The sequence below is a fragment of the Solea senegalensis genome, linkage group LG1, assembly GCF_019176455.1.
Source record: "Solea senegalensis isolate Sse05_10M linkage group LG1, IFAPA_SoseM_1, whole genome shotgun sequence".
In the NCBI taxonomy this organism is placed as follows: domain Eukaryota; kingdom Metazoa; phylum Chordata; class Actinopteri; order Pleuronectiformes; family Soleidae; genus Solea; species Solea senegalensis.
Genome location: NC_058021.1, coordinates 28,840,716 through 28,865,656, shown reverse-complemented (window position 1 = coordinate 28,865,656; position 24,941 = coordinate 28,840,716). Strand labels below are relative to the sequence as shown.

At 41.1% G+C, this 24,941-nt stretch overlaps 2 protein-coding genes across 2 annotated transcripts; one reads left to right on the top strand and one right to left on the bottom strand.

Annotated features, from left to right (window-relative positions):
* Window positions 1-1,587: 1,587 nt before the first annotated feature.
* Window positions 1,588-4,191, bottom strand: myca (MYC proto-oncogene, bHLH transcription factor a). The gene is made up of 3 exons (XM_044024803.1): window positions 3,930-4,191; window positions 2,885-3,621; window positions 1,588-2,607 (listed from the first exon to the last, which is right to left on the bottom strand). The coding sequence occupies exons 2-3, from the start codon at window positions 3,582-3,584 to the stop codon at window positions 1,976-1,978; spliced, it is 1,332 nt and encodes a 443-aa protein (XP_043880738.1). The 5' UTR covers window positions 3,585-3,621; window positions 3,930-4,191; the 3' UTR covers window positions 1,588-1,975.
* Window positions 4,192-13,265: 9,074 nt separating this feature from the next.
* On the top strand, window positions 13,266-23,913 carry ankha (ANKH inorganic pyrophosphate transport regulator a). The gene is made up of 12 exons (XM_044031714.1): window positions 13,266-13,951; window positions 16,072-16,288; window positions 16,508-16,626; window positions 16,911-16,994; window positions 17,521-17,691; window positions 17,941-18,069; window positions 18,698-18,790; window positions 18,883-18,975; window positions 21,365-21,494; window positions 21,638-21,761; window positions 21,950-22,049; window positions 22,829-23,913. The coding sequence occupies exons 1-12, from the start codon at window positions 13,856-13,858 to the stop codon at window positions 23,015-23,017; spliced, it is 1,545 nt and encodes a 514-aa protein (XP_043887649.1). The 5' UTR covers window positions 13,266-13,855; the 3' UTR covers window positions 23,018-23,913.
* Window positions 23,914-24,941: the final 1,028 nt, after the last annotated feature.

Below are 24,941 nucleotides of genomic sequence, written 5' to 3'. Positions count from 1 at the left end.
AGAACTTCAAAAATGATGTGTATGAAAAGGTTTTTCTGGTAAATTCTAACGCTAAATGACTTTCATCTGGATAATTACTCACCATCTCTGTACAGGAGAGTCATTTTGAGACAGTTAACTTTCAGTGCTGGTGCAATGTTTTCTTTATTAACAAGCTCTTAAAAAGAGCAACCGTGTCTAAAAAAACAACCTTTATTTGTACAGTTTTTTATTATTTGCAACATGATATTAAGTTATTAGGACTTTAGTTTCCTTAAGTTAAGGAAGAAACCATGTGACTAACTCTCAATTTTGAGTATGCTTGTTAAGGGTTTCTGGTAAATTCTGAGTATGCTTGTTAACGGTTTCCTGTCAATTCTGAGCAATCGTGACTAAAACCAACTTGTATTTGTATATTTTTTCTTAGCTGCAATGTGATATTAACTTATTATCTGACAGTATTAGGACTTAAACTCTAGTTTCCTAAAGTTATGATGCATTACAAGTCTTGTCTGGATAATTACACGTCCTTTTTTCACATTTACAATCAGAGAAATGCTTTTTATTAACAAGCTCTTAAAAGGAGATAAGGTGGTTATAAACCAACCTGTTCACCCACCATGTTTGCGTTTATTCTTACCTGCAGAGTGATATTAAGTTATTAGGACTTTAACTCTAGTTTCCTAAAGTTAAGGAAGAAATCATGTGAGTAGTGTTACATTTTAAGTTTAGTTAAGGGTTTTTGGTCAATTCTGAAGCAAAATGAACAATCATGGCTAAGAACAAACCATTTGTGTATTTTTTTTTCTTATCTGCAATGTGATATGAAGTTATTATCTGACAGAATAATGACTTTAACTTTAGTTTTCTTAAGTTATGAGTAGATTTTCTAGTAAATTCTGACACATAACAAGTCTTGTGGATAATTACACGTAATGTTTTCACATTTACAATCAGTTGTGGAAGAATGCTTTTATTAACAAGCTCTTAAAAAGGATATGGTGGTTATGAAGCAACCTGTTTTACTTTCACCCACCATGTTTGTGTTTATCTAAGTTATCTGACACACACACACACACACACACAGGGAATTTAACTCCAGTTTCCCTGCAGTTAAGGAAGAAATAATGTCTCTTCCGGATAACTATACACCTTCTCTTCACAGGGAGAGAGTTTACCGTCCGTTCTGCTGGAATGCTTTTAATAACACGCTCTTAAAAGAGAGCTATGGTGGCAGTGAATGTGCTTGTACGCACATAAATTACCTTGTCTTCCTTTACGGCCGCGCATCTAACTTTCATCAAGAGGAGACAACGTTATTAATTTAGCCCCTAAAGCGCTTCACATTCTACGTGGATGATGTCAGGAGGAGGCGGCCGCCTTGATGTGAGCATCGTTAAATCTGAACACCAGTCCCTGTCAGGGAGCGTTACTACAAATGATGTAATCATGTATGTGCTTAAGCCTCCTCCTCCCTGTTAAACCCTGTGTTCCCAGCACATACCAACGTTTGTGTACACTATGATGGGATGTGTACGTGTGCATGTGTGCGTTTGTGCTGCAAGAACAAGGAGACAAATTCAAGAGAAAACTGTATTTTATATTTCAAAAAGAATCTATGAACATAATGGAAAAAAACAAACACTGGGTCTGAACATCCAGACAATTGAGATCCAAAAATACATTTTCTTAGGAAATATTAATTATATACAAAACATAAAAATTTATATTTTAGCTTGGACCTCCAACAAGGACGGCCCAATTTTTTTGTCGTTTTAATATTTTATTAATAAAAATAAACTTTTAAATATTTAATCCACCCTTAACTTCTACTGAGGCAGTTTTAACATTGAAATCAAATGAGATTCCAAACAACTTAATCCGCTTTTGCATTTGCATGCAACAACAACAACAACAACAACTGTACACCTCAAGTTTTTGAACTTGCATAAAAAACAAAAAAATGCCACAAAAACAAAGTCTGATTCAAACGTTTTTAAGCGCGAGAGCTCTGCAGCTGTGACAGTCTCTGCTTTAAAAGTTCACTTTTCCTCCTCAGCTGCTCTTTGAGTGTGACCAGTTTGTGTTCGTCAGACTGCATGCTGTAGATGCACTCTGTCGCCTTCTTCAGGATCACCACTTTGGCCGCCTTCTCGTTGTTGGCAACTTCGGGGATCTCGTCCCTCAGGGCGAAAAAGCTCAGCTTGAGCTCGTTCCTCCGCTGGCGCTCCAGTACGTTATGAGTCCTTCTCTTGTCGTAGTCCTCCGTGTCGGACGTCCGCGGGCTCAGACACTTGCGGTTGCTGCTGATCTGTTTGAGGACCCTGCTGTGGCCACCAACACTTCCACCTCCACTGCTGCTCTCCAGCTTCAGCCTCTTGACAGCCGGCTGGTCGTGCCTCATGGACGGGTGGGCGGCGTAGTTGTGCTGGTGGGTGGAGACGTGGCACCTCTTCAGCACGAGCGGGCTGGGATGCCTGGTCTCCTGCGGGCTGGGGTCGCACCGCTTCACCGCCTGCCTCTTCTCCACCGTTACCACATCGATCTCCTCCTCTTCTTCCTCCTGCTCCTCCTCTTCTTCTTCTTCTTCTTCTTCCTCCTCCTCATCATCATCTCCATCTTCATCTTCTGAAACACAGCAAAAACGTAATGAATACATGCCACAGCTATGAAAGGAGGAGAACAAACAGTGGCATGCAGAGAACATGCAGCCATGCCCTCTGAATGATCCTCCTCCACCACAACATAACATGACAGCCCTGTATGGAAGTTTAACTGCAAATTACAAGCATTCAAACAATAATTGGGCCAATTTAGTCACCATTAAGAAGCCCGGGGCTATCTGATGGTGAAAAAGCAGAGAGGGGTGTGACTGCTGCATGCTGAGAACACATCCACAACCCACCTGAGTCACTACAGCTGCTGCTGCTGCTGTTGGGCGGCGTGTCCAGACCCAGGTCTTTACTCGGCGGCGTCGCTGCTGCGCTCTGCTTGGGCGTCTCTGCGATGGGATAGGGGAAAACCACAGATGGATCGATGCACTCCGAGGCGGACGTGTTCAGGTCCTGCAGGTAGCTGCTGTTCAGCCTCCACACAGCTGCAGCCGCTGCACGGCTCGCGTCCGGGCTGTCACAGACAACAGCGGCGGCGGCTGAGGACGCTGGCGGCGACGACGACGACGTCGTCTCCTTCCTGGCTGCGTGCAGGGAGGCGAGCCGCTCCGACACAACCTTCTCCAGCTTAGCCGCGGCGGAGAAGCCGCTCCACATGCAGTCCTGGATGATGATGGACTTGAGAAAGGTCTGCGAGTAGTCGGCGTCGCAGATGATGCTCTGGTTCACCGCGTCGTCGCCCAGGAACTCGGTCACCATCTCCAGCTGATCCGCCGTGGACGGGAAGAGGCTGGAGAGGGACGGCCGGCGGCTCGGGGACAGAGGAGGCGTCGGCAGCAGCTCGAACTTCTTCCAGATGTCTTCACTCGGAGCCGGAGGTTGATGCTGCTGAGGGTAAAAATCCTCCTCCTCGTTGTCATAGTAGAAATACGGCTGCAGGGAGTCGTACTCGTAATCGTAGTTTTTACTCGCCAAACTTGAAGTCAGCGGCATCGTGACGCGTGTCCGTGTTTCTGTCCTTAATGTGGAACTGTTTGAAGAAGAGAAGATGAGGGAAGAGGTTAATGGTTGTTTATAAAGAAGTGAAGTTTCGCAGCAGCTGCTTGGCATTGACCCTGCCCATGAAACATCACATGGTCAATCCAAAACATAGAGCCGCGGCTGTGCGCACGCCCTGCATGCGTGCACCAACAGTGCCGCAGCAACAGCAGGTGCGTAACTGTGAAACTGATATGAGCAAGAGGAGAAACCTCACCCACACACTACACACTTCCACTAACTAGAAAACCTGTGTGCATTTAACGCGTCAAAGCTCCAGAAAGCGTCTCCTCCTCTTACCTGTTAGTATGAAATCACCAAGCAGGGGAGAAAAATCGAGCCAAAACGTGTGAACAAACGGAGCAAGAGAGTTATTCCAGCGCGTTGGACGCATTAAATCCTTCAGCATAGGCGGTGCACTCGGTGTCAGAGCCGCTGAGTGAAGCGAACATGGAGAAGAGAGCGGCTGCAGCGGCAGAAACACAAGCAGGGCGAAGACAACACGACGTGTACCCTCTCATCAGCAGCGTCAGAATCACAGCTGAGCGCTCCGCCTCCCGCAAATAAGAACCACCGCAGCACAACCTTTATCCCTCCGCCCTTTTTCCCGCGAAACGCTCCCCGGCGCTTTTTGACGCCTAAAACCTTTTTTTCCCCCGGAAATAATCCCAACACGCCACAAAACACGAGCACACAGACGCACACTCGCAAAGGCATCGATATTGTGTCATTATTGAGTGTTTCCCCCCGCTTTACTCCGGGTCTATTTCGCCAGAGGAGGAGCTCTATAGTAGAGTAGAGCTGCCATTGACTGGGGTCGAGTAAAAAAAACAAAAAACAAACAAAAAAAACACTTGACAGTTAGTAGTAGTGACAGATAATTAGATTGACTTATTTTTACACCACCTTTCCCGCTTTAGTGGAGTGAAAAATCCACTCAAGTACAAATTTAATCCCACATAAAAAAAATGAAAAAAATAATAATTCATCTAAAAAACATCACATTCATGGCCTAAAATAAAATATACGAAAAAAATCATGCGTCTTTTTTTTTTAAATCCCCATCTTTGCACAAACAATAAATACACATGATGTAATGTGTATATTTAAGACAAGGTTTTGCACAATTTCTGCACGTTTCGTAGTGAAATAAGGTTAAAAGGGGAAAAAAGCTGCACAGGTGCAGCAGCTTACCTCACTGACAGGTGATTTCAACACACACAAATGCACCAAGCGAGTTTCGCAGGTAATGAAGCTTAAAGTTCTCAAACCTCGTCACCACAGTTACTGCACAGATTGGCACCAATTAGCAGCAGGAAGGAAGCAATTAAAGGAATCAGATGGGCAACCCAGTAGTGGATGGAGGAGTCTCTGCTGTAGTGAGGAGGAGGAGGATGAATGGGTGAGTGAGTGAAAGGGTGCTGGCTGTTGGGTGTTGGGTTGGACGGACTTGGAGCGCCCTCTGCTGGGTGATTTGATCCAGGGCTGGACACCAGCCAGGTGTGTGCAGAGGTCATGTCAAAAAAAGAAAAAAAAAAAAAAGATGTGTCACAAAAACCAACGTGTCACTAAAACTGAGAGTTTTTAATGAATGAGGTTTAGGATCATTTTATAAAACTGAAGGTTTAATAATGGGAATGACTGTATAATCTCACATGGATCATTTACAACACTGTGGGTTAATGGAGCCGTTTAATCAGGTTAGTGGGTCATTTCATTAAAACAGAGACTTCTGGAGAAGCATTGACAAATGATCAGCCTGCAGCCTTCTGATAATAATGTGTACTAAATATAAATCATATGGAAGTTAAAGATTCCTTATTATGGCAAGGTTCCTTATTTCCAGACTAAAAAGTCCAAAATAATCAATAATAGTCCAAATATTATTGTTATTTATAAAAGCAGTAGCACGCTTCTAATGAGAGGCCTTTAAAATACACACTGAACTTAATCAACTCATCTTAAAGTTATGTATGAGTCAAATCTCTAAATTGTGACAATCATAAAAGTATGTTAATGTTTTATCAGGCCGTGTTGAAGAGTGTCCTGAGATCTGGTTTGGCATCGTCTCTGTAAATCCAGACTAAAGTCCAGACTATGACCGGTGCGCACAGATGACCCTCCTGTGATCTGCACTGTCACTGTGAGCTGTTACACACACACACACTGACGACACACACACTGACGACACACATACACACTTCAAGGCAGGAAGAACTTATTTGTCCCAAACACAGCATGAGCAGTGATAACCACCGGGATATTTCACTCACTTCTTCTGTCCAAATTCAGAATACCCCATAACATGATTATGATTTACTCTGAATATCACTTTAATCTGGTTAAGGTAATCAGAAAATGCTGTTCACATGACAGAGTCTTATTCAGATTATTCTTAATTATTAAATAATCAGAACATGATTCATAATTATAAATGTTATTTGACGGAATGTAGTTTTATGGTGAGTTTACCAAATAAAAACATTAAATCACGTACTGTAAAAAGTGAGCACTCTAATGTAGTTATAATATAATCCATAGATCAATGATCAAAGTCATATTTCCTTCTACCACAGTTTTAAAAAGAATCATTTTTCGAGACCGTATGCGGTTTGTGGGAACATACAGTTTCCACATTTGGACACGTCCGAGCAAAAGGAATTAATAGCTGAGCAAAGACAGAAGAGAGAGAAAGGAGAATTTCTCTGGTTATCAGTTCAATTCCAGACGAAGGGAAGTGAAGACAAATCCCCAAACTGAAATGACCACCTCTTTCCTTTCCTCTCTGCTCACTCCTTTATCTGTTCCCTCCCTTCTCTCCTTTCCTCACTGTTGAGCAGGATAGGGATCATCATCATCATCATCATCACCACAGGGTTCATGTGTTGTGGTCATTTTGTTCATCTTCTCTGGCTGTTCCTCATGTTACTGTGGAATCATTTCCTCTGATGGAGACGGAAAGTGTTCAGTCAAACTGGTTCTTTCTCTTCTGACAGACACTCGACAGTAAAAACAGATATTTCCATTCATTTACCCCTTTTTTTCCCACTGACGTTTAAAGGTTTCTTTACATCATTTTAGTATTAACAGTGGTATGCATTCAATTGACACTGGAGATCTACACTCGCCTATATGCAAGAATCAATCAAGTCAAGTTACATGTTGTATAAATAAGGAAGATAAGTAAAGATGATTTTCCAGATATTCCACATTTAAATATGCCAAAAAAAAGAGTTTTATCTGTAACAGAAACACTGCATAACTCTGCATACAGTGGAAGAACTGCTTCATGGTCCCACACAACTGAATTGTATGGGACCATTGTACAAATGACATTACTCCTACTTATCATAACCAGCTATTTAACCAACTGACTTCCTGTCTTCCTTTGTGGGAAATAGAAATTTCACCTCGGTTGCCAGGTTTGTACCGCCATAATTTGAGAAAAGGTGCTGAAGAATGTGCTTGGCCTCTTTTTAAAGAGATGTTCAATCTCAGTGAGACTTTCCCACTTGAGTAAAGATTATTCCTCTTCTTCTTCTACTACTATAAATAATACATCTAAGTCTGCCTTTTTTTTTTTTGCTATAGCCTGACTTCAGGCTCTCTGTTGTACAATCATAATCACATGTTCTTCATCAGTGGTGGGTCGACTGGTTACTTGTAACTGCACTGCACCTGAATTTATAAGCAAATTATCTTAATCATACATTTTTAACATGTTCAACACATTAGCATTGATGCATGAAGCTCAGGACTGAGATCCATGACTGTTGGATTAGTCAGGTGCTCGACAGTCACACTTGCAAACGGACTCGTTTCCTCCCGTGTGACTCAGACGCTGCCTTTGCGAACTTCCCTCATTTCTGACCACAAAAAAACCCGACATCCTTCCACATTTCTGTGGCGTGAGTTTCATCACAGTGACTATAAAAGTGCTGCCACATGGTCAGTGTTTCCCATTTCATGTACTGGTTTTTAGTGTGTTTTACACTGCAGAGGAGCTTCAGTCTGGATCTACAATCCACTTTTTTTCCTCCCTTCATGTTTCCCGTTAGCTGACTCAGTTGCTACAGATTTCTCCCACAAACAGTAGATCTGACAGACGAGACTGACAGCAGTTCATTAGCAACTATTTTAATAATTCATACACAAAAAAACACCCACACACAAATGTTGGCGCTCCTGTCACTAAAATATAGAGGCTGTAATGTCATTAGTTAACAATCAGTTGACTGCAACCTTATAATAATCAAATTTAGAATATACTTAGTTAAATTAGTTTTTGCATACTTGATATTACTTGAGGTTTTATATGAATTCCTTTTGCAGTTGGTTTTTAGTACAACACCTTTTATACTGTATTTAATGCTGTTTTTTTATTTATCTTTTCTGTTCCTTATCTTGGTTTTATCCCCTTTTTTTTAGGAATTTGAATGTTATGCTGTATCACTTTGAGATGTTGATAATGTAAAGTGTGTTGTAAATAAAATATACAATTTTTAATACTAAAAACAGTGAAGATCTACCATTTTACTTTACTTTACTGGATTATTTGTGCTACACTAAACAAGAGAACCAAAGCAAACTGAGGGGAAAGTTGATCGTTTGCGTCAGTCCTGATTGTGTTTGTCAAAACTGCACAGACAACAACTTTGAAATCCACTTACACAGAGACAGAGGAACACTTCAGCAGACACACCCACACAGAAATGTCAGGGATGTTCTCCTCCTCGCACGTCCGGGACACGACTCAGCATGATGAGGCAGAAAATCAATAGCTGCTCAGCTTCGTCGAGGGAGAAGGAGGCTGCCAACGAAGCATTCAACAACTCCAGCCTGTCAGGCTGCTCCAGAGCTAATTGTGTCATTAATTATTGACAATGACAAATGACAGCTATTGACACAGTCTGCAACAGCTGCACACGGTCAAACATGCAGTGTTTATACTGTTACACAGCATGAAGTCCAGCTTTTTGACATTTGATTTCCAGCCAAATACAACACATTTTTCCCCTTGTACGAGGGTTTTTGTGGAGTTTTACCCCACCCAGCGTGAGGGTTTAAGGATTGTGTCACTCACTGTACAGGCAAATTGTATTTGTGATGTTGGGCTATATAAATAAATTTGACTTGACTGGGAGCAGCATTGTGCGGGCCCTCCCAGCATTGCCCTATTTTTCATGTGCTGATATGTTCGAGACTCTTATCTCTCGTGTGAAGTTTTGAGCAGATTGGTCAATACACAGCCAAGTTACAGGCCACTTCCTCTTCTATGGAAAAATGAATGACTTCCTCTTAGGTCAAGTTCATGTTCAGGGTTAGGGTCTATCATGTCACCTATAATGTTTTGAGAAGCTTGGTCAATGTACGGCAAAGTAACAGGGCCCTGTGTCTAGTACATATTGATGCAATTTTTTTTATGTTGGTATTATTAACATGCTCACACATGTTCGTTCATTTATAAAAACGTGCAAATCGCAAAGATGGCCGACTTCCTGTTGAGTTGACGCCATGTTCGCAATCGACTTTTTTGTTTGTCCTGGGCTGTGACATGTTTCCGCTCAGTTTCGTGAAATTTGGTGCAACTTAGTTTTGACTTTGTCCTACCGGGTTTCACCTTTAGAGGCGCTACTGAGCCATTTCACGCCACTTTTACGTATTTCCCCTTAGTTTATAAATGTTTTTTGCATGTTCTGATTCTGATTTCCTCAACGGTGAGTGCTTCAAAAATGTGATACTTTTGGAAGAAAAAATAAACAAATGACAGTTTAATAAGCCTTATACTCCTTATACTCACTTTCATGAACTACATATAGTTCACAATGTGCAACATGAATGTAATTCACTAAAGTAATGCTTAAGCCTTTTACATCTACAGTCTATGCTCAGGGCTCCACTGACTCAAAATTGCATTTTCTCCAGTGATTAAATCAAAGATGTGGAAGGTTGCTGCTATAAGAACTTTAATGTTTTATAGTGCTTTCATTGTGTATTGTGAAATAAAGGTTTTTATCATTAAAAAATGACCATCTGTGCATTAGCATGGGAACAGTTCATACTCAGGAATGTCATAATCCAATCAAGGCCTCTAGAAATATCTTTTATAGCTTTTTAATCAAATTTATAGTCATTTATTGTATTATTTGAAACAGCATAATCCTTTGTATTCATTGAAATTATTTGCAACAATTAAACATGCTTAATTACATCAGTAACCGCCTTTTTAATGACCAATATCAAACTGATTATGGTAGATTAATAGACAAGAATGAAACTATACATGTCTGGGGGGCTATTCATTCATTCATTTATTTATTTATTTATTTGTTTATACGTTTTCTGTAAAAAGGATGCTGGATCCCTAACTGACCAATAGAGGTCAGCATCTACCTTTATCCAAGTAGAGAAAGAAATCACTGCAGACTGAGTTCACAGACAAACATAGGCTATGTTTTTAAAAAATAAAAAATAAATCTGCAGTTAACACACTTGGGTGTGCAAATACTTTCGGATTTGAATGTGTTTTTGCATTTCTGCAAAGAACGTTTAAAAGGTTTAAGAAATGACTGCCTCCATAGATTCTAATCTGCTGTCGTTAAAATCACAAGACCACTGCTGTATTCCCAATTTTTCTAATTGTAGCAAACGTTAGAAGAAAACAGGGGTTTACCCTGGTCAGATAAAAGCCATCTGCCACCATGGGAAGTGTTTTAGTCCTCTGTTAATGTGAATTCACAAGAAAAACAGGGAAGCTTTATGTTTTGTTGATAGTTTTAACAGAGTTTCTGCTCAGTTCACGTCAACAGAACAGTGTGTACTTGAACTGAGGAAGCTAAATGGAACTCAGCCATGATTAATTTCAATATTTAATTTAAATGCATGCTTTTCCTATTGTGAGAAAATGCCACAGGAGGATTTAATGCTACTGAAGAAAATGTAATTAAACATAAAGATATACAGTGTATTTAAGTGTCTGTCTGTCCCTGATGGGTTAGGGTTTAATCCAGGAGCACAAATGACTCTCTTGGAGTAAACCATCTGTGACTTGTTTACTAAAAGAAAACAACCCAGCATGTTTAAGTCAATTACTTACTTTCAAAGTAAAAGTCTCCCATTATTGGGACCCCTGAGGAGAGTTTGCAGCAGATGTAATGAAACACTTCCAACACTTCCAACACAGTGGCTTTAGGTTTTTTTTTAAGCCACATGTAGGTCAAGTAAACATCTGAATGAAGTTACAGCTGCCAGTGAGAGGAATGTCTGCTCGTAAAAAACGCTGTGTCACGATAAAACACACCAGTGAACTTCCCTCTGGCACGGCACGACACGGCACGCAGCAGCAGCTCAAACAACTGTGTTTTTCTGTCTCACCGTTACAGTTTGAACCTACATTTCACATGAACCATATTAAACACACAATAAACTGAAGAGCAAACAAAACTGTGTCCATTTGAGTTTTTATTGTTTAACTTTTACACTCAAGCAAAGTTCATGTACATTTTAAAGTGGAGGAATAAAATTAAATATGACCAGTGATGAAAGAGAAAGTTGTTAGCATACAAACACTATTATCTTTATATAAAATAATGAATTACATTTACTCACGCTACTGTAAATGAGTAGGTTTTTTGTGTACTTTAAAAAATGTGTAATTTTACTTTTACTAAGTATGTTTTTTTGGAAGTACTATACTTTACTGAGTTTTAAAAAAATGCTTTTCTTAACCCTTTAAAGGGCACTCATTGAAAAATTTTGTCCTGAATTTAAAAACTATTTAAAATTAAAATTCACTCACTGGAAACTTGAGAGTGAATGATGAGGACAGGTGAATTGGTGCTAATTAAGGTGAGAAAGTTAAAGCATTTGTGACCTTTGACCCACTTTGACTGATACATTATGTGTAGCAGGACACAGGAAAGAACCTCAACATTGTTAAAAAAGTAACTAAGTAACATTTACTCTGGAGTACATTTTAAACAACCTACTTTTTTTACTTTAACTTGAGTACATTTTTAGACCAGTACTTTTACTTGTACTTAAGTAAAAGAAATCTAAATAGGGGTAGTTTTACTAGAGTAGAATACTACAGTATTCTTTCCACCTCTGAATATGACAGAGCTGTGTGCAGTGTGGCCGAAAACGTTCAATCAAATCAGTCAATATAAAATGTCAGATAGTTAAAGATTAAGTTTTGCTCCAGAGTGAAGGAAGAAGAAACCAGTTAACTGTGCTTTCAAACTTCTTAATAAAACAACATCTATTATTTTCCACATGAGTCACAGGGGGAGGTGGAGCCAATGTCAGCTAGATAGGGTCAAGGTGAGTAAAAGGTAGCTAGGATGGTAGATGCACTAAAAACTGACACATAGTTAAAATATGTAAAACTGACATTACTTTGGGGTAAAGTGGTATTTATTTTGTTTGTGTGAGTATTTTGTAAGTCGAGTTAAGTAAGTATTCCCCTCTTGTCCACCAGGGGTCAGTATTTCTGTAGATATTGCCATATTATGTGTTTACGTTGTCTTTAAAGGAAGGTACACAGTGTAAACATACACTATTTTGCATGAAAAATATGGAACATTGCATCACTAAATCGTTTACTCATGTAAGTAAGCATAACTAGTGATGATATTCACCAGGGGCTATTTATAACCAACAGCTTGAATCAAGAGACATTCACAACTTACCAAGTAATCTAAACTTCCTTGCTCACTTGCTGCTTTGCCCACTTTGTCTTGGCCTGGGCTCACATGTGTTTGTCCTGCATGCGCATGCACACACACGCACACACACACAGCAACAGTCGCATCCATTTTTGAACAGCAGCCATTTTGGCAGGAAAAGCACAGGTGTTAGTGATGACATTAACGATGGCTCTGTTCAGTTCCTATAAGTCAAGATGCAGCCAGAAACTGAGGAAGATAAATTTGTGTGATTTTTTTCCCTACTGTTTTAGGGATTTTCCAATCTATATATTAATTGAGAATGAATATAAGATAACAGTACTGCAGTTCATACATCATCTCCTTCCACTTCCGGGTCAAAGAGTCCGACTCCAGTCCAACTTAGTGTATACTGCACAGGAGTAATCGGATGGTGAACCACATTAGGGATGACGGTAGATAAAGTTTAGTTGGACTAACTTGTAAACTAGAAAAGCGCTATGTAAATACAGACCATTTGCCATTATTCAGGTATGCTATTCCGATGAGATAAAAGTCTGATCTTAGTCAGACTAAGACAATAAATTGATTTTCTTAATGTCACGTAAACAAGTTAGCATGACGAACATTCAGCTAGTCTTAGTCGGACTAACTTGTTTACATGACATTAAGAAAATCAAATGTTTGTCTTAATCCGACTAAAATCTGACTTTTAATATGCATGTAAAACACACTGGAATACGTATCCTGCAAAAAAAAGGAAGCAGTCAAAGAACAAAGTAGTGTGACTACCTATATGAAGATCTGAAAATCTGCATTCTTTGTACAATGCAAATTAAAAACATCCCCACTGGTTAAAATCCTTTTTAAAACCAGTATTAATGGGACAAATGGTAATAGGGTACAAGACTTGGCCCGGAGCCCCTAAATTCCCTTGACACGCCCCTGCCACAATGTCACAGCAGTGGTGGGTCCGTTTTAAAGTAAACAGAGACGCGCTGCCTGCGCTGTGTGTTACTGACAGCCACATTTAGGCTCGATGATGACGACGGTGGTGATGATGTCACAGCCAGGCCCACGTGCTTGAGGCAGTGGGCTGCAGCCTCGGGAAGGGTCGACAACACCCGGACAGCAGCGGCACAGGCGCAGTGAAAGGCGCAGCTAGAAAACGGACACAGCCAGTCCCGGATCATGAGGATCACTTCAATCTCGATTTGACGACGTGTTGGGACGCTTCCTGGCTCCGATTCGGCGCTGTTTATGTATCGCCTTGTGTCTCTCCCCCCACCTACTTCTTTTCCTCCACAATGATTTGCGAGGAAGATGCACCCATTTGAAATTTCCATTGACCTTCCAGATAGCGAAGCCGCTGCCGCCGCTACAGGAGCAGCGCCCCCCGGCTACTGCTCCTGCTCTCGCCCCGTGTAACCTCCCCCCCGGTTGTCGCTGGACACACAGGTGCTGTCGCTGCCGTTTTCAAGCCGCTAATCTTCGGGTTTTTCTTCTCAATCAATCAAGACCGAGGCAGATGCCCCTCGCTCTGTCAGCCCGGCTTCTACTATGGTGGACTTTCCATCTCTCACTCCTTACTGGCCTCTCCTCCGCTTTCTGGTGCCTCTGGCGATCACCAATGTCGCCATCGACATCGGGGAACAGGTACCGTTCATGTCGTGATTGACTGTCTTCTCTCTGTAGGTCATTGAAGGCAGCAGCTAACAGCTTCTTCTCTTTTTTTTTAATCCGCCATTTGGGGAATAATTCCTCCTCAGTGTGTTTTCCGCTGCCGCCGCCGAGCATCATCTGTTTTTAAAGCGGCTCAAAAGAACCAAAAAAAATACCCACATTTGTTTCATTTTTAGAGTATTTTTAAACCCTTGTTTTTTTCTTTGAAAGGTGACACAGGCTTGCGTTTCAGCCACAGCTAGCTTAGCACATAGCCTGAGACATTCAAGGCAGATTAACATACATTATTTAGACCGTGCTGCTCAAAGTATGGGCCGCGGCCCACTGGTGGGTCTTGGAGGGATTGCAGATGATCCTCAGACAGCAAAATATTACGTTAGCCAAATTATTTGAGAAGGGAACTCTTTAATCTGTGTTGACATGGGACCAATGACTGTACTGTAGTCTTCCAGTTTGAGAAGTAAAGCTAGTAATGGAAGTAGTGTGTCGCCAACAATTTGTTTACTCCTCACTTGATTAATGACGTAACAGTAAATAATTACTTAATTAGTTAATGGTCTTTATCAGTAGTTTCAGGTCTTCTGCAATAACACATGATGTCAATTTACTAAATTATGTTCCCATTTAGAGGAAAGTAGACATGGCCTATATGAGTGCACAAAAGCAGAAAACGTGAGTTTGTTTTTCACGTCTGCTTTTTGTTGTGGTATGAAAACGCCCCACAGTTATCCTGACCAAATTTTGTTGAAAATTCCCTGTAAGCTTACAGATACAAAAACAATCCCAGGTGAAAATTGTCACTAAAGTGTAGTAGAATGTTTTGTGAACATAAATAACAGAATCCTAAACTGTTATTATTATTGATCACCATAGACAAACCAATGTAGGTCAACTCCACTGTGTTATTTGTAAACAACACACAGAGGTTCACAGTTGTGCTCAAAAGGGTCATCATTTTGACTCACATGAGTATTCAGTATGCAAATATTTCTGTTTCTTTTCTCCATATAACTATTCAATCAATTATTCAATTAAAAAAATAATACTTTTTGGTTTGTGGACAAAACAAGACATTTGAGAACATCCTAATTTCCCGGTTTGGTGAGCACCAATCAACATTTTTCAACATTTTCTGGACCAAAGGATTTCTCGTAGTATAGGGTTTATTTAATGTGTTTGATGTTTCCGTGTGATCTATTCACTTTAGTGCTGTGCTACACTCCTGCTAGTAAACAAATCTTGGGTGTGGGCCTCGTAAAGGTTTGCCAAATGTTGAGCTCTGTGGATCCCACACTCATGATGACCCTGTTGTTTCTTAAATGAACAGATAAATAAATAAACTACCATGCTCCTGCAAATTTTGGTGTTAGTTATTTTCCAGCACAGACATTGTTTGTGAGTTGTTTATCAGTAAATCTGAACCTCTACAGTCTGTTTGGAGATGAGGATGATGAAGGCGTGCTCACAACAAGTCCGTAGTAGTTTCTATTATGTAATTAATCCTCAATGTAGAAACTTCATTTAATGTCACACATTTGTCTTGTAACGCTTTGTTTTATCATCTTAACACACACACACACACACACAGTTTGTGTGTGCGTTCAATTTTCTTTAATTGTCATGTTTTCCTGCCCTCGCTCAGCCATGTGACTGATGTGGTGTCTGCACTTACTCCATTAAACACCAGGCAGATAGTGTGAGAGTTTAAAACTCAAGTCATTGAAGCTGGGAGATGTCGGGATTAAGCTTATGTAACGCAGTATAAATAGCACGCAGCCTCTGCAAAAGGCAGCTGTGCTTGTTAGCGTGAAGGTAAAAGTGAATGGAAGTCATTTTTGGACTGAGTATTGTGGGTGTTTCCTGCTTGGATGTGATGGTGGCACGCACTCCAGCTCAAAACAAGCTCTGTTTTTATTGTCCTCTCTCAAGCACATGCAGTTATTTGGTTTTTAATGCAGGAAAGCCTGGGGCTGTGGCAGAGCAACAATCCCCATCTGGTCAGAGATAAAGTCAGACTCAGTCATGGTGGTCATGTCTTCCCCTGACAACTCTCTCTCTTTCTCTCCACACCCACCCTGCATTATCTCTTCCAGGCCCTCAACAGGGGCATAGCCACAGTCAAAGAGGACACTGTTGAAATGCTGGCCAGCTATGGGCTGGCCTACTCTCTGATGAAGTTCTTCACCGGGCCAATGAGCGACTTCAAGAATGTGGGTTTGGTGTTTGTCAACAGCAGGAGGGACCGGAGGAAGGCGGTACTCTGCATGGTGGTGGCTGGAACCATCGCCTTCGTCCTGCACATCCTGATAGGTGCGTTTAAGGGCAGTTTATGCACACATGATGACCCGCTGTGATAAAACCACATCCTGTGAAAGTGACCATCACCGCAAAAACCTTAAGTTGCATCTGTGTAGCACCTTTCTGACCTTTCTTTATCTCTGGTGAGAGTCACAATCCCTGCTCTTCAAAATAAAACAAGCCTCTGCTTAAACTCTGCATCCTCTTTTTTTCCCTTCTTCCCCTCTTTAGCTTACACAGATTTAGGATACTACATCATTAATAAGCTCCACCATGTGGATGACTCTGTGGGGACCAAGACCAGAAAGGCTTTCTTATACCTGGCTGCATTCCCTTTGCTGGATGCAATGGTGAGTGTGCACTATGGCAGGATTATTCTGCACAAGTCGTCAGACATTTTATCATGCAGGAGGAGGAGGATTTAGAAAAAGCATCTGATATGGATCAGTCTGGAAATAATCGCTGGTTCGTGCTGGTGACAAATGATAGTGTATCCTCTGCTTCAAAGTCTCTCCCGCCTGCATTACAGAGACTGTCATTTAGCTGCGGTTGAGAGGAAAAAAAGGGGGCAAAATAGAGCTTTTGTGTATTTAAAAGCCTGGTGTAAAGTCTCTGTCCATTGTTCTGTCTGCAGGCATGGATTCATGCAGGGATTCTCCTCAAGCACAAGTACAGCGTCATAGTGGGTTCAGCCTCAATCTCTGATGTCGTGGCACAGGTAAGATCCACTGTTTGTTTTTTGTTTTTTCTACTTCCTTGGTAAAACAGGTTGGTTTTGAAAAAAAGTGAACATTCTGTTAAGGTTTTGTACACAAAAAATGTTTACAAAAGTGCTTCTCACTCTCAAGTTTGTTGACTAATATCAAATATGTTCCCAAACCTAACCACATATGTTTAGACATATATGCTACAAATAAATGCTTTGGTTTCTTTACAGTGTGGATCCCGAATTTAGGAAACAGTGGTGCTTATTTTAATCACAGCTTTTTAAAGTGTTTAATTCCATAGTTATTCTTGTTTAGTTTAACCTTTCCTATAATCAGTAATGAGTAAGGGTTGGCCATAGGAAAAAGATATCAAACTTATTGCAATAACAATATTTTTGATGATATTTTACAGACTTTCAAAACAAGTGTTGATATGGAACAATATAGAACTCAATAAAAACATATTTATGATGTAAAATTAATCTTTGCCTACTTTTTACTGTGAACGATTGTTGATGTTTGTCTGCTCTTGTGTAGATTGTGTTCGTGGCCATTCTCCTCCAGAGTAACCTGCAGTGTGTGGAGCCTTTACTCATCCCCATCCTCTCCCTGTACATGGGTGCCTTGGTCCGTTTTACCATCGTGGGTCTGGGATACTACTGTAACATTCACGACAACATCCCAGACTCCAGTGGACTCGATGTCGGTGTAAGTGCTGCCTTTTTTTTTTGTCTTGTTTTGTTTTTTGTTTTTTTTGTCACAGCCCACAGTGGGAGGCAATAAAAGAAAAATGGGGCCAAACTAAATGAGGGGGTTGTGTTTTTTTTTTACAGTATACTTTTACACACTGTCTAGGTTAGCCACCAGAACCAAAGGCACTGTGGTGTTATTTGAATGTGGGAACATTAAAAAAAACCAGTCGTGTGTGATTTATCTGCTATGTCACGGTCCCTGCAGGGCGATGCTACCATCAAGAAGATGCTGAATTTCTGGTGGCCCCTGGCCCTCATCCTGGCCACTCAGCGCATCAGTCGACCCATCGTCAACCTCTTTGTGTCTCGTGACCTCACCTCGGACGCTACAGAGGTGAGCATAGCCCGGCTTTAATTCTCCTCAACTGTTATTTTCTTTATGAGGAAAAAAACATTTCACATTCATTCTGGTATTTATTTATCATAAAATCACCACAAACTCCATAATGGTGCTACTAGGACTCATATTACAGGCTTGTGGGTCATGAAGTGGGATTTTACAGCTATGAGAAGTTAATTTTCCCTGCAAGTTATTGCATATGAAATGCCAACAATCCCTCTGGAGCTTTCTGGCTTCCACGAGAACCTAAATACGAAGGACAATGCATTGCTGTTTACCAGAATGAACTGGGAATCATTGGCCAGAATGAACTGGAAATCATTGACAACACTGGCTGCCAGTGGTTTTGAGTGATTCACCGTGTACATGTTAAACTCTAGACATGATTAATCACGAGTGAAAACATTCCTACTGTACGGCGCTGCTGTCCTCCTGCGCAAGTCCTGCGACTGAGGAGCAATAACGGCGCTCCTCATCCAGTCGTACACGTGTGAAAAGTCTCACGTTAAACGGAAAGTGAGAGAGAGAGAGAGACACGCGTGTGGCGTTAATGTCAGCTATTGTTAGACACCTGTCATTAATTGTGGCGACGTGCCGATGACTTGTATCTTTGTCATTCCAGGCTGTGGCTGTGCTCACTGCCACTTACCCTGTGGGTCACATGCCGTACGGTTGGTTAACTGAACTCCGAGCAGTGTACCCTGCCTTTGACAAGGTAAACCGACTCTTCCCGCACGTGTTTCTCTGCAGTGGGGACATTTGTGCTTTTTTTACACCACTAATAATAATAATTCCTTTCACCAACAGAACAATCCCAGCAACAAGATGAACGCAGGCAGCCCTGTCACCAAGTCGCACATTAAAAAGTTTACATTCTGCTGTGTGGCTCTCTCACTCACAGTAAGTCCTGTTATTTCATCAAGTTAATGAGCACGAAGCAAAAGTGTCAAATAACGTGAGGATTTGCAGCTGTTTTTGCCTTAAAAATCAATTGGAAAATGTTTGACTGTTAAACTGACATCATTAGTGGATATAAATGGTATAAACGCTTGTCATTTGGACAATAGTGTTATTCAAACCTGGTAAACGATACAGCGAGCGTATTGTTTCAGTGGTAGTTGTCACTATAGGCAGCCTCTGCCATGCATGGTGTTTGTTTACAATCTATTTCGTCCTTCGTTGACACTCGAGCCCTCTGACTGTCGGTGTTAGTTGGCTTTAATGGTTCCCTGCTAAACCTCACAGGCTAAGCAAGTCTTTTTTTTCCCTTTTTAAAAAAAATACAATGTTTTTTTTTGGACAACATTTGCTTCCTGCTGTCATGTTTACATTTTTCAAAACCTGCTGTATCATTGGACATTAGATACCATCGCAGGATTTAGTTCCCAGACTGATCTGACTGGTTTGGTCTCACGGAGGACATTAGATGTTTTGTTATGCTGGTGTCTGAAATGATGGAGGATTCACAGCTCCATTGTTAGATGTTTTGAATTTACTTTTACTTTGCTGTCCTGTTGTGGTTTCTGGTTGCACAGGGAGAGGAAACGCATTAGGATGGGAATTTGTGTCAAGTAAAAAGGGGCGCTTTTGTCTCCTCCCCACTCCCACCCGGACTCTAAGACTGCCATAAAACAGGCATTTCCATAAAACATATCAGTTTACATTCTTAAAGCCCCTTGCAGGTGTACTTTTGTTAACAATGAGTGCTGCAGTCACATGACTGACTGTTTTTTCCAACATGTTAAGACGAGCAGATCTGCAACAACACGCTGCGGACCAGTTTCTCTGATAAAGTCCGACGCCTACTCAATTTAACGTGATCCAAAGTGAACGCAGGGGAAGTTGAGCAGAGCCTTTGCCCCATTCATTTGTCCTGAGAGCTCGACAAGAAAAACAGGAAGTGACTGGCCAAGGTTGTGCCCTTTTCAGGGAGTAGGAGGAGAATTTCACGCCAGATGTAAAAAAAAAAAACAACCCAGCGCCGAAAACACACACACCACACGTGAGTGTGCGTGTTCAGCACAAAACAACAGGCACATGCATAGGTACTGCCTGTACCAGCAGCTGACAGACCGCATGTCTGGACTCGCTCTGATTACAGATGAAGAGTGTACGACGGGACAAAACACGGCAGAGGAGGCAGTGTGTTGGAGAGGGGGGAAATGAGTGATGTGCTGTAACGAATGTGCTATGAAAACAAGACGGTGAGGCAGCGTGCGTGGATGTCTCACCTTGTTTAGAGAAACCACGGCTGAGTCACTGTTTTGGTTAAACCATAAAAATTAGTCATTATCTGCCGCCGAGCTGCTAAAATAACGATCGATGGTAAAGTCATACCAGAGGAAGTCATTAGTCACAAGAGCTATTCCCATGTTTTGACTGCTTCTAAAACAAAACCAGATGAATTTGAGCGATTCATCATCTGCAAGTGTCTACTTTTGTGTGAAGAATAAGATGTTAAAATGTTTATTAGACGAAGACTGACTAAGACAAGACCTTTTTTCTGATGAAATGTAACCGTTTATAAACACAAATTACTGTCTCTCAAATCTAAGTTTTTAGTGTCTAAATTAAATATTAAATACATGAAACGGGTAATAAAATAGAAATATAAACTTGAATATAAATTTAGCTTTGCACACCTTCACATATGTCATGGCACCTGGTACAAGGTGTTGAGATGTTTGTTGGAGATAGGGAGGCGGAGCCTGAGCTGTAAATTAATGTTGCTGAATCAGTGTCACATAGTATCTTTTAACAAGATTGTCAACAATTAAAAAAAAAAGCGGGAAAGTCCCTCACGGCTGATGTGTTGATAACAACAGTTTGTTGCAAACACTGCAGGCTACAATAAGCGTCTTTTGGAAACAAACAACTTTCAAAACAACCAGCAACAGCCAGAAGCAAGCATTGTTATCGGCCTGTACCAGAAAGACACCTTTTACAGACCCAGAGAGCCTCTGATGTTCGTTCTAATTTTTTGTGCAGTTAGTTCAAAAACAAAAACAAAAACAGTTGGGTGTATTGATATTGAGATCAGATCTGGTTTATGCTGATGTAAAACACTCGCTAATGTTCTGATCACACAGTAAAATTCTGCCCGTGCTCCAGAAGCAATAACATTGTCCGACATGTGTTTGCTCGCCTGTTTTTGTGCTTCAAAGGCTTGTGTTCCATATGAAAAAGCCCTTGATTTAATGAAGTAATGAAATCTAATGAGGTGTACCGGGCGACTATTGTGGTGCAACAAACACACAAATTAATTAGCTTTTGCTTGTTGTGTGTCCAGCTTTGTTTTGTGGTGTTTTGGAGTCCACATGTGTCCGAGAAGATCCTGGTGGATATCATTGGAGTGGATTATGCTTTCGCTAAGCTGTGTGTGATCCCACTCCGGATTTTCTCCTTTTTTCCTTTGCCAGGTAAGACGCTTCATTTGGTCTTTCTGGTTTTTTTTTTCCCCTCCATCACTAGTGTGCAGCTGCATTTTCCCTCCTGCTTTGGCCTAAATCAGGGCGTAGCTCAGACCAGTGGGGTGATGTTTCCAATTTGTGTGTGTTTGCAGTGACTGTTCGGGCTCATTTGACTGGATGGCTCATGACCCTGAAAAAGACCTTTGTGCTGGCCCCCAGCTCAGTTCTCCGCATCATTGTCCTCATCACCAGTTTAGTTGTTCTGCCTTATATGGGGTAAGTCAACACCTCAGAGAACGCTCTCAGGGTTACAAAGGTCAGCACCATGACTCATGACATACTGTTATTTTCTACTGTTGTGTGCTTTTCTGGTCAAACAACAATCCACTAACGGTACATTTGTAAAGCAGCAGCAGCAACAGAAAAGTTAATTCAGTGTTTTTTTTTGTTTCTTTCTTTGTCAGGGTTCACGGGGCGACACTTGGGGTTGGATCCCTCCTGGCCGGTTTCATTGGGGAGTCAACAATGGTTGCCATAGCAGCGTGCTATGTTTATCGAAAACAGGTGAGAACTGCTTCCATCAACATTTGTGACAACTGGTCTTGACGTCGCCCATATGTTCGTAATCTGAACTCCCGTTGTTGAAGCTCGGATATTTATGATTTGGCGGACGCCATGCATACAGAAGGCTACTAGTCACACGGGTATCGCCAGCATTGAAGACCCAAAACTAGTGATTTAAAACTAGTGGGTCAATATATCGATTTGGTGATGTATCATTGTCCTTCCTTGTGCAATATCGATATTGCAAATATTGATATTTTAATTAACAAATCAAGGTGCTCTAAACAGTCCCTGCCAGTTTTACTCGCTGGGCACCGCTGAATGAGGGAAACTTGGGGCAGAAGTTACCTGACTGAAGAAGAGTTGACAGCGAGTTGAATGACAGAGAAAGCTACATTAATAAATACATGGACTTTAAAACGTTTTGTTTTCTTCGGTTAGACTGTATCGCTATAGGATTGTCTTGCAATATAGAGATCATCACAGAATCATTGTATCGTGGACTCCTACCCACAATTGAGACCATAAACGCTTGAGGGAAAGGTTTACTGACATTATTAATAAAAAAAATATATTTCTTTTAATCAAATAGGGCTCTTTTTGCGACCAGTGGCTTCGCCCCCTGTTGGCCATTCAGTATATTTTTACTACAAACAAGACTACATCTTGAATTTGGACGTTTTGAAAATGTTCCAACTACAAATAAAAATACCATTTATCTAATTGAACTCAAAATGTCTTTGAGAATGTTTACGTTTTCATTCTTTCTCTCCCCGCAGAAAAACAACGAGATGTCCAGTGAGCTGGTGGCGGAGTGTGAGGACTCGGCCCCAATGAGCGAGGTGTGCTCCAGGTCTCAGATGGACGCCATTGAGGAACTCCAGGAGGAGGAGGAGGAGGAGGAGGAAGATTCAAGTGGGTCAGCAACAGGAGGAGGCGACATGGACCTCCGTGTGGAACTTCGCTGAGGAAGAGGCGGCGGCCGTCAAGTGGGACAGTGATGGAGAGCGGAGAGGACTCCAGTATGATTTTGCTTCAGAGGTTCCCGTGACAGAAACTTTGAGTCGAGAGTGAAGAGGTTGCCTTCACATCGACCCGCACACCATTTTAAGAACGCACACTGTAAAGAAAGCCATGCACTTGCAAAATGTTCATCCATCAGCGTAAAAAAAAAACAAAAAAACACCTTTGTCTTCCGAACCTTTCCATTAGCTCTCATGGTTTCTCTCATCATCACTTCAGCGGGTGTCTCAGCCGCTCTTCGTGTGTTTACTGGTAAACGAGGGAAATGGACAGAGGAGGAGTTTTGTCCGTTTCACAGCGAGGACGGAAACGTCCGTCGAGTGGTCGCGCAGTTGCCAAAACACACAGTTCATTAGGTTATGTTTTTAATTAGCATTGAATTTAAATATAGATATGTTGTGGGACTTGTTGGGTTGTGCAATCGTATTTTACATACAACGGTGTACAGATTATTGTTGTTTTTACATAGTTATTTGCAATGTGTATATTTAATTGCAGAGGGGGATCGGGAATCCCTCGTTATATCATTGCGTCTTACAGAATACAGTTTTGATTGTTGACATGGATCACAGTCTGGAAGTCGCATCTACCATTGTTTTGCAAAAGCATTTTCCTGGTAGTGTTCAGACGGTCATATGTACTGTATATACTGTACAGGCATTCTTATTTGGCATATAAATTGCTTTGTTATTAACTCTTGTGCTTTGCTGGCTTTACTTTTTCGATGTCTCTGTTATGAAGTTTGATCGGAAACACAAAATGTTGAAAAATACTTATGGGGACAGGGAAATAGCCACTTAGCGGGGTTTTTTTTCCATCAATAAAGAGAATGTTTCATGTTTTTAATGAAGTATATGTAAATGCATCTACACTCGGCAGTTTATAAAAAAAAAAGTACAACATTCTAAAGTAGATGAAGTAGAACGGAGTGCTCTATTTTACAAATTGACAAAACCGTTTCATATACAAAAATGATTGTGGTGAACTGAAATAGCAAATTGGCCAATTGTTAAATTAAATTAATTATTAAATTGTCTTGAGCAACATTTGTCCTGGAAAACAGCATCAGAAGCAACCGTATTAAAGCATTATTACGTTAAGTCTTATTAGTTGAATTTTGTACGTGGTATAGATTTGATAGATTATAGAAATATTTGGACTCAAAATTGGCAATAATTAAGCCATAGCCTGTCTGTCAAGAAAGAAAGTGGTGTCAGCCTTTAGCACTATTATGTTTACCGGAGTTCATCAAAAACTAAAAATCCCTTTTGGTTGATTCTCTCTCGTGTATTCTGTACCGCAGAGGTCTTACTGCCGGATAGTGACATAAAGATGCTGTCCGCAATATCATCTATTGACCAACTTCCTGTTCATTGCCGCCATTAGCGTTCCCCACCCTCGTTTGGTGAAAAAAAAAGGAGCATTTATTTTGGACAGACAGTCCAGTTTGGGTCACCATTTTGTGTTCTGGCTCCCAATTCAATAAACTGTCCTCCCAAGATTTACGGTGGACTCTTGCGAACCATGTTGTCACTTGGACAGTTTTTAAACGATCGGCATATTTGATTGACGAGCACCAGGAAAACACAAAAGACATCAGCGACGTGGAGAAAACTTAACACATGTAACATTTCTCCACTTGTGATGCACACAACATGAGCGAAATGAAGCAACAGACCCACAATGAATGCAGCAATGCTTGTTGCACCATCCGTGCCAGCCTCTGACAGGAGGCAAAATTCCATTACATCTACCCCCTCTTCATTTGTATGTTCACTCAAACTTTCCCCTATCAAGAGCCGTGTCCCGAGTCAAGTCATCAGTGCAGGCTCACGGGGACACAAGCAGGCAAACGGATGGAGCAACTCA

Coding starts and splice junctions, on each gene's coding strand:
- myca (XM_044024803.1), bottom strand. CDS start 3,584: ATGCCGCTGACTTCAAGTTTGGCGAGTAAAAACTACGATTACGAGTAC. Junction 2,608..2,884: donor CAGCAGCTGTAGTGACTCAG/GTGGGTTGTGGA, acceptor GCTGTGTTTCAG/AAGATGAAGATGGAGATGAT.
- ankha (XM_044031714.1), top strand. CDS start 13,856: ATGGTGGACTTTCCATCTCTCACTCCTTACTGGCCTCTCCTCCGCTTT. Junction 16,995..17,520: donor TCTCTGATGTCGTGGCACAG/GTAAGATCCACT, acceptor GCTCTTGTGTAG/ATTGTGTTCGTGGCCATTCT. Junction 22,050..22,828: donor GCTATGTTTATCGAAAACAG/GTGAGAACTGCT, acceptor CTCTCCCCGCAG/AAAAACAACGAGATGTCCAG.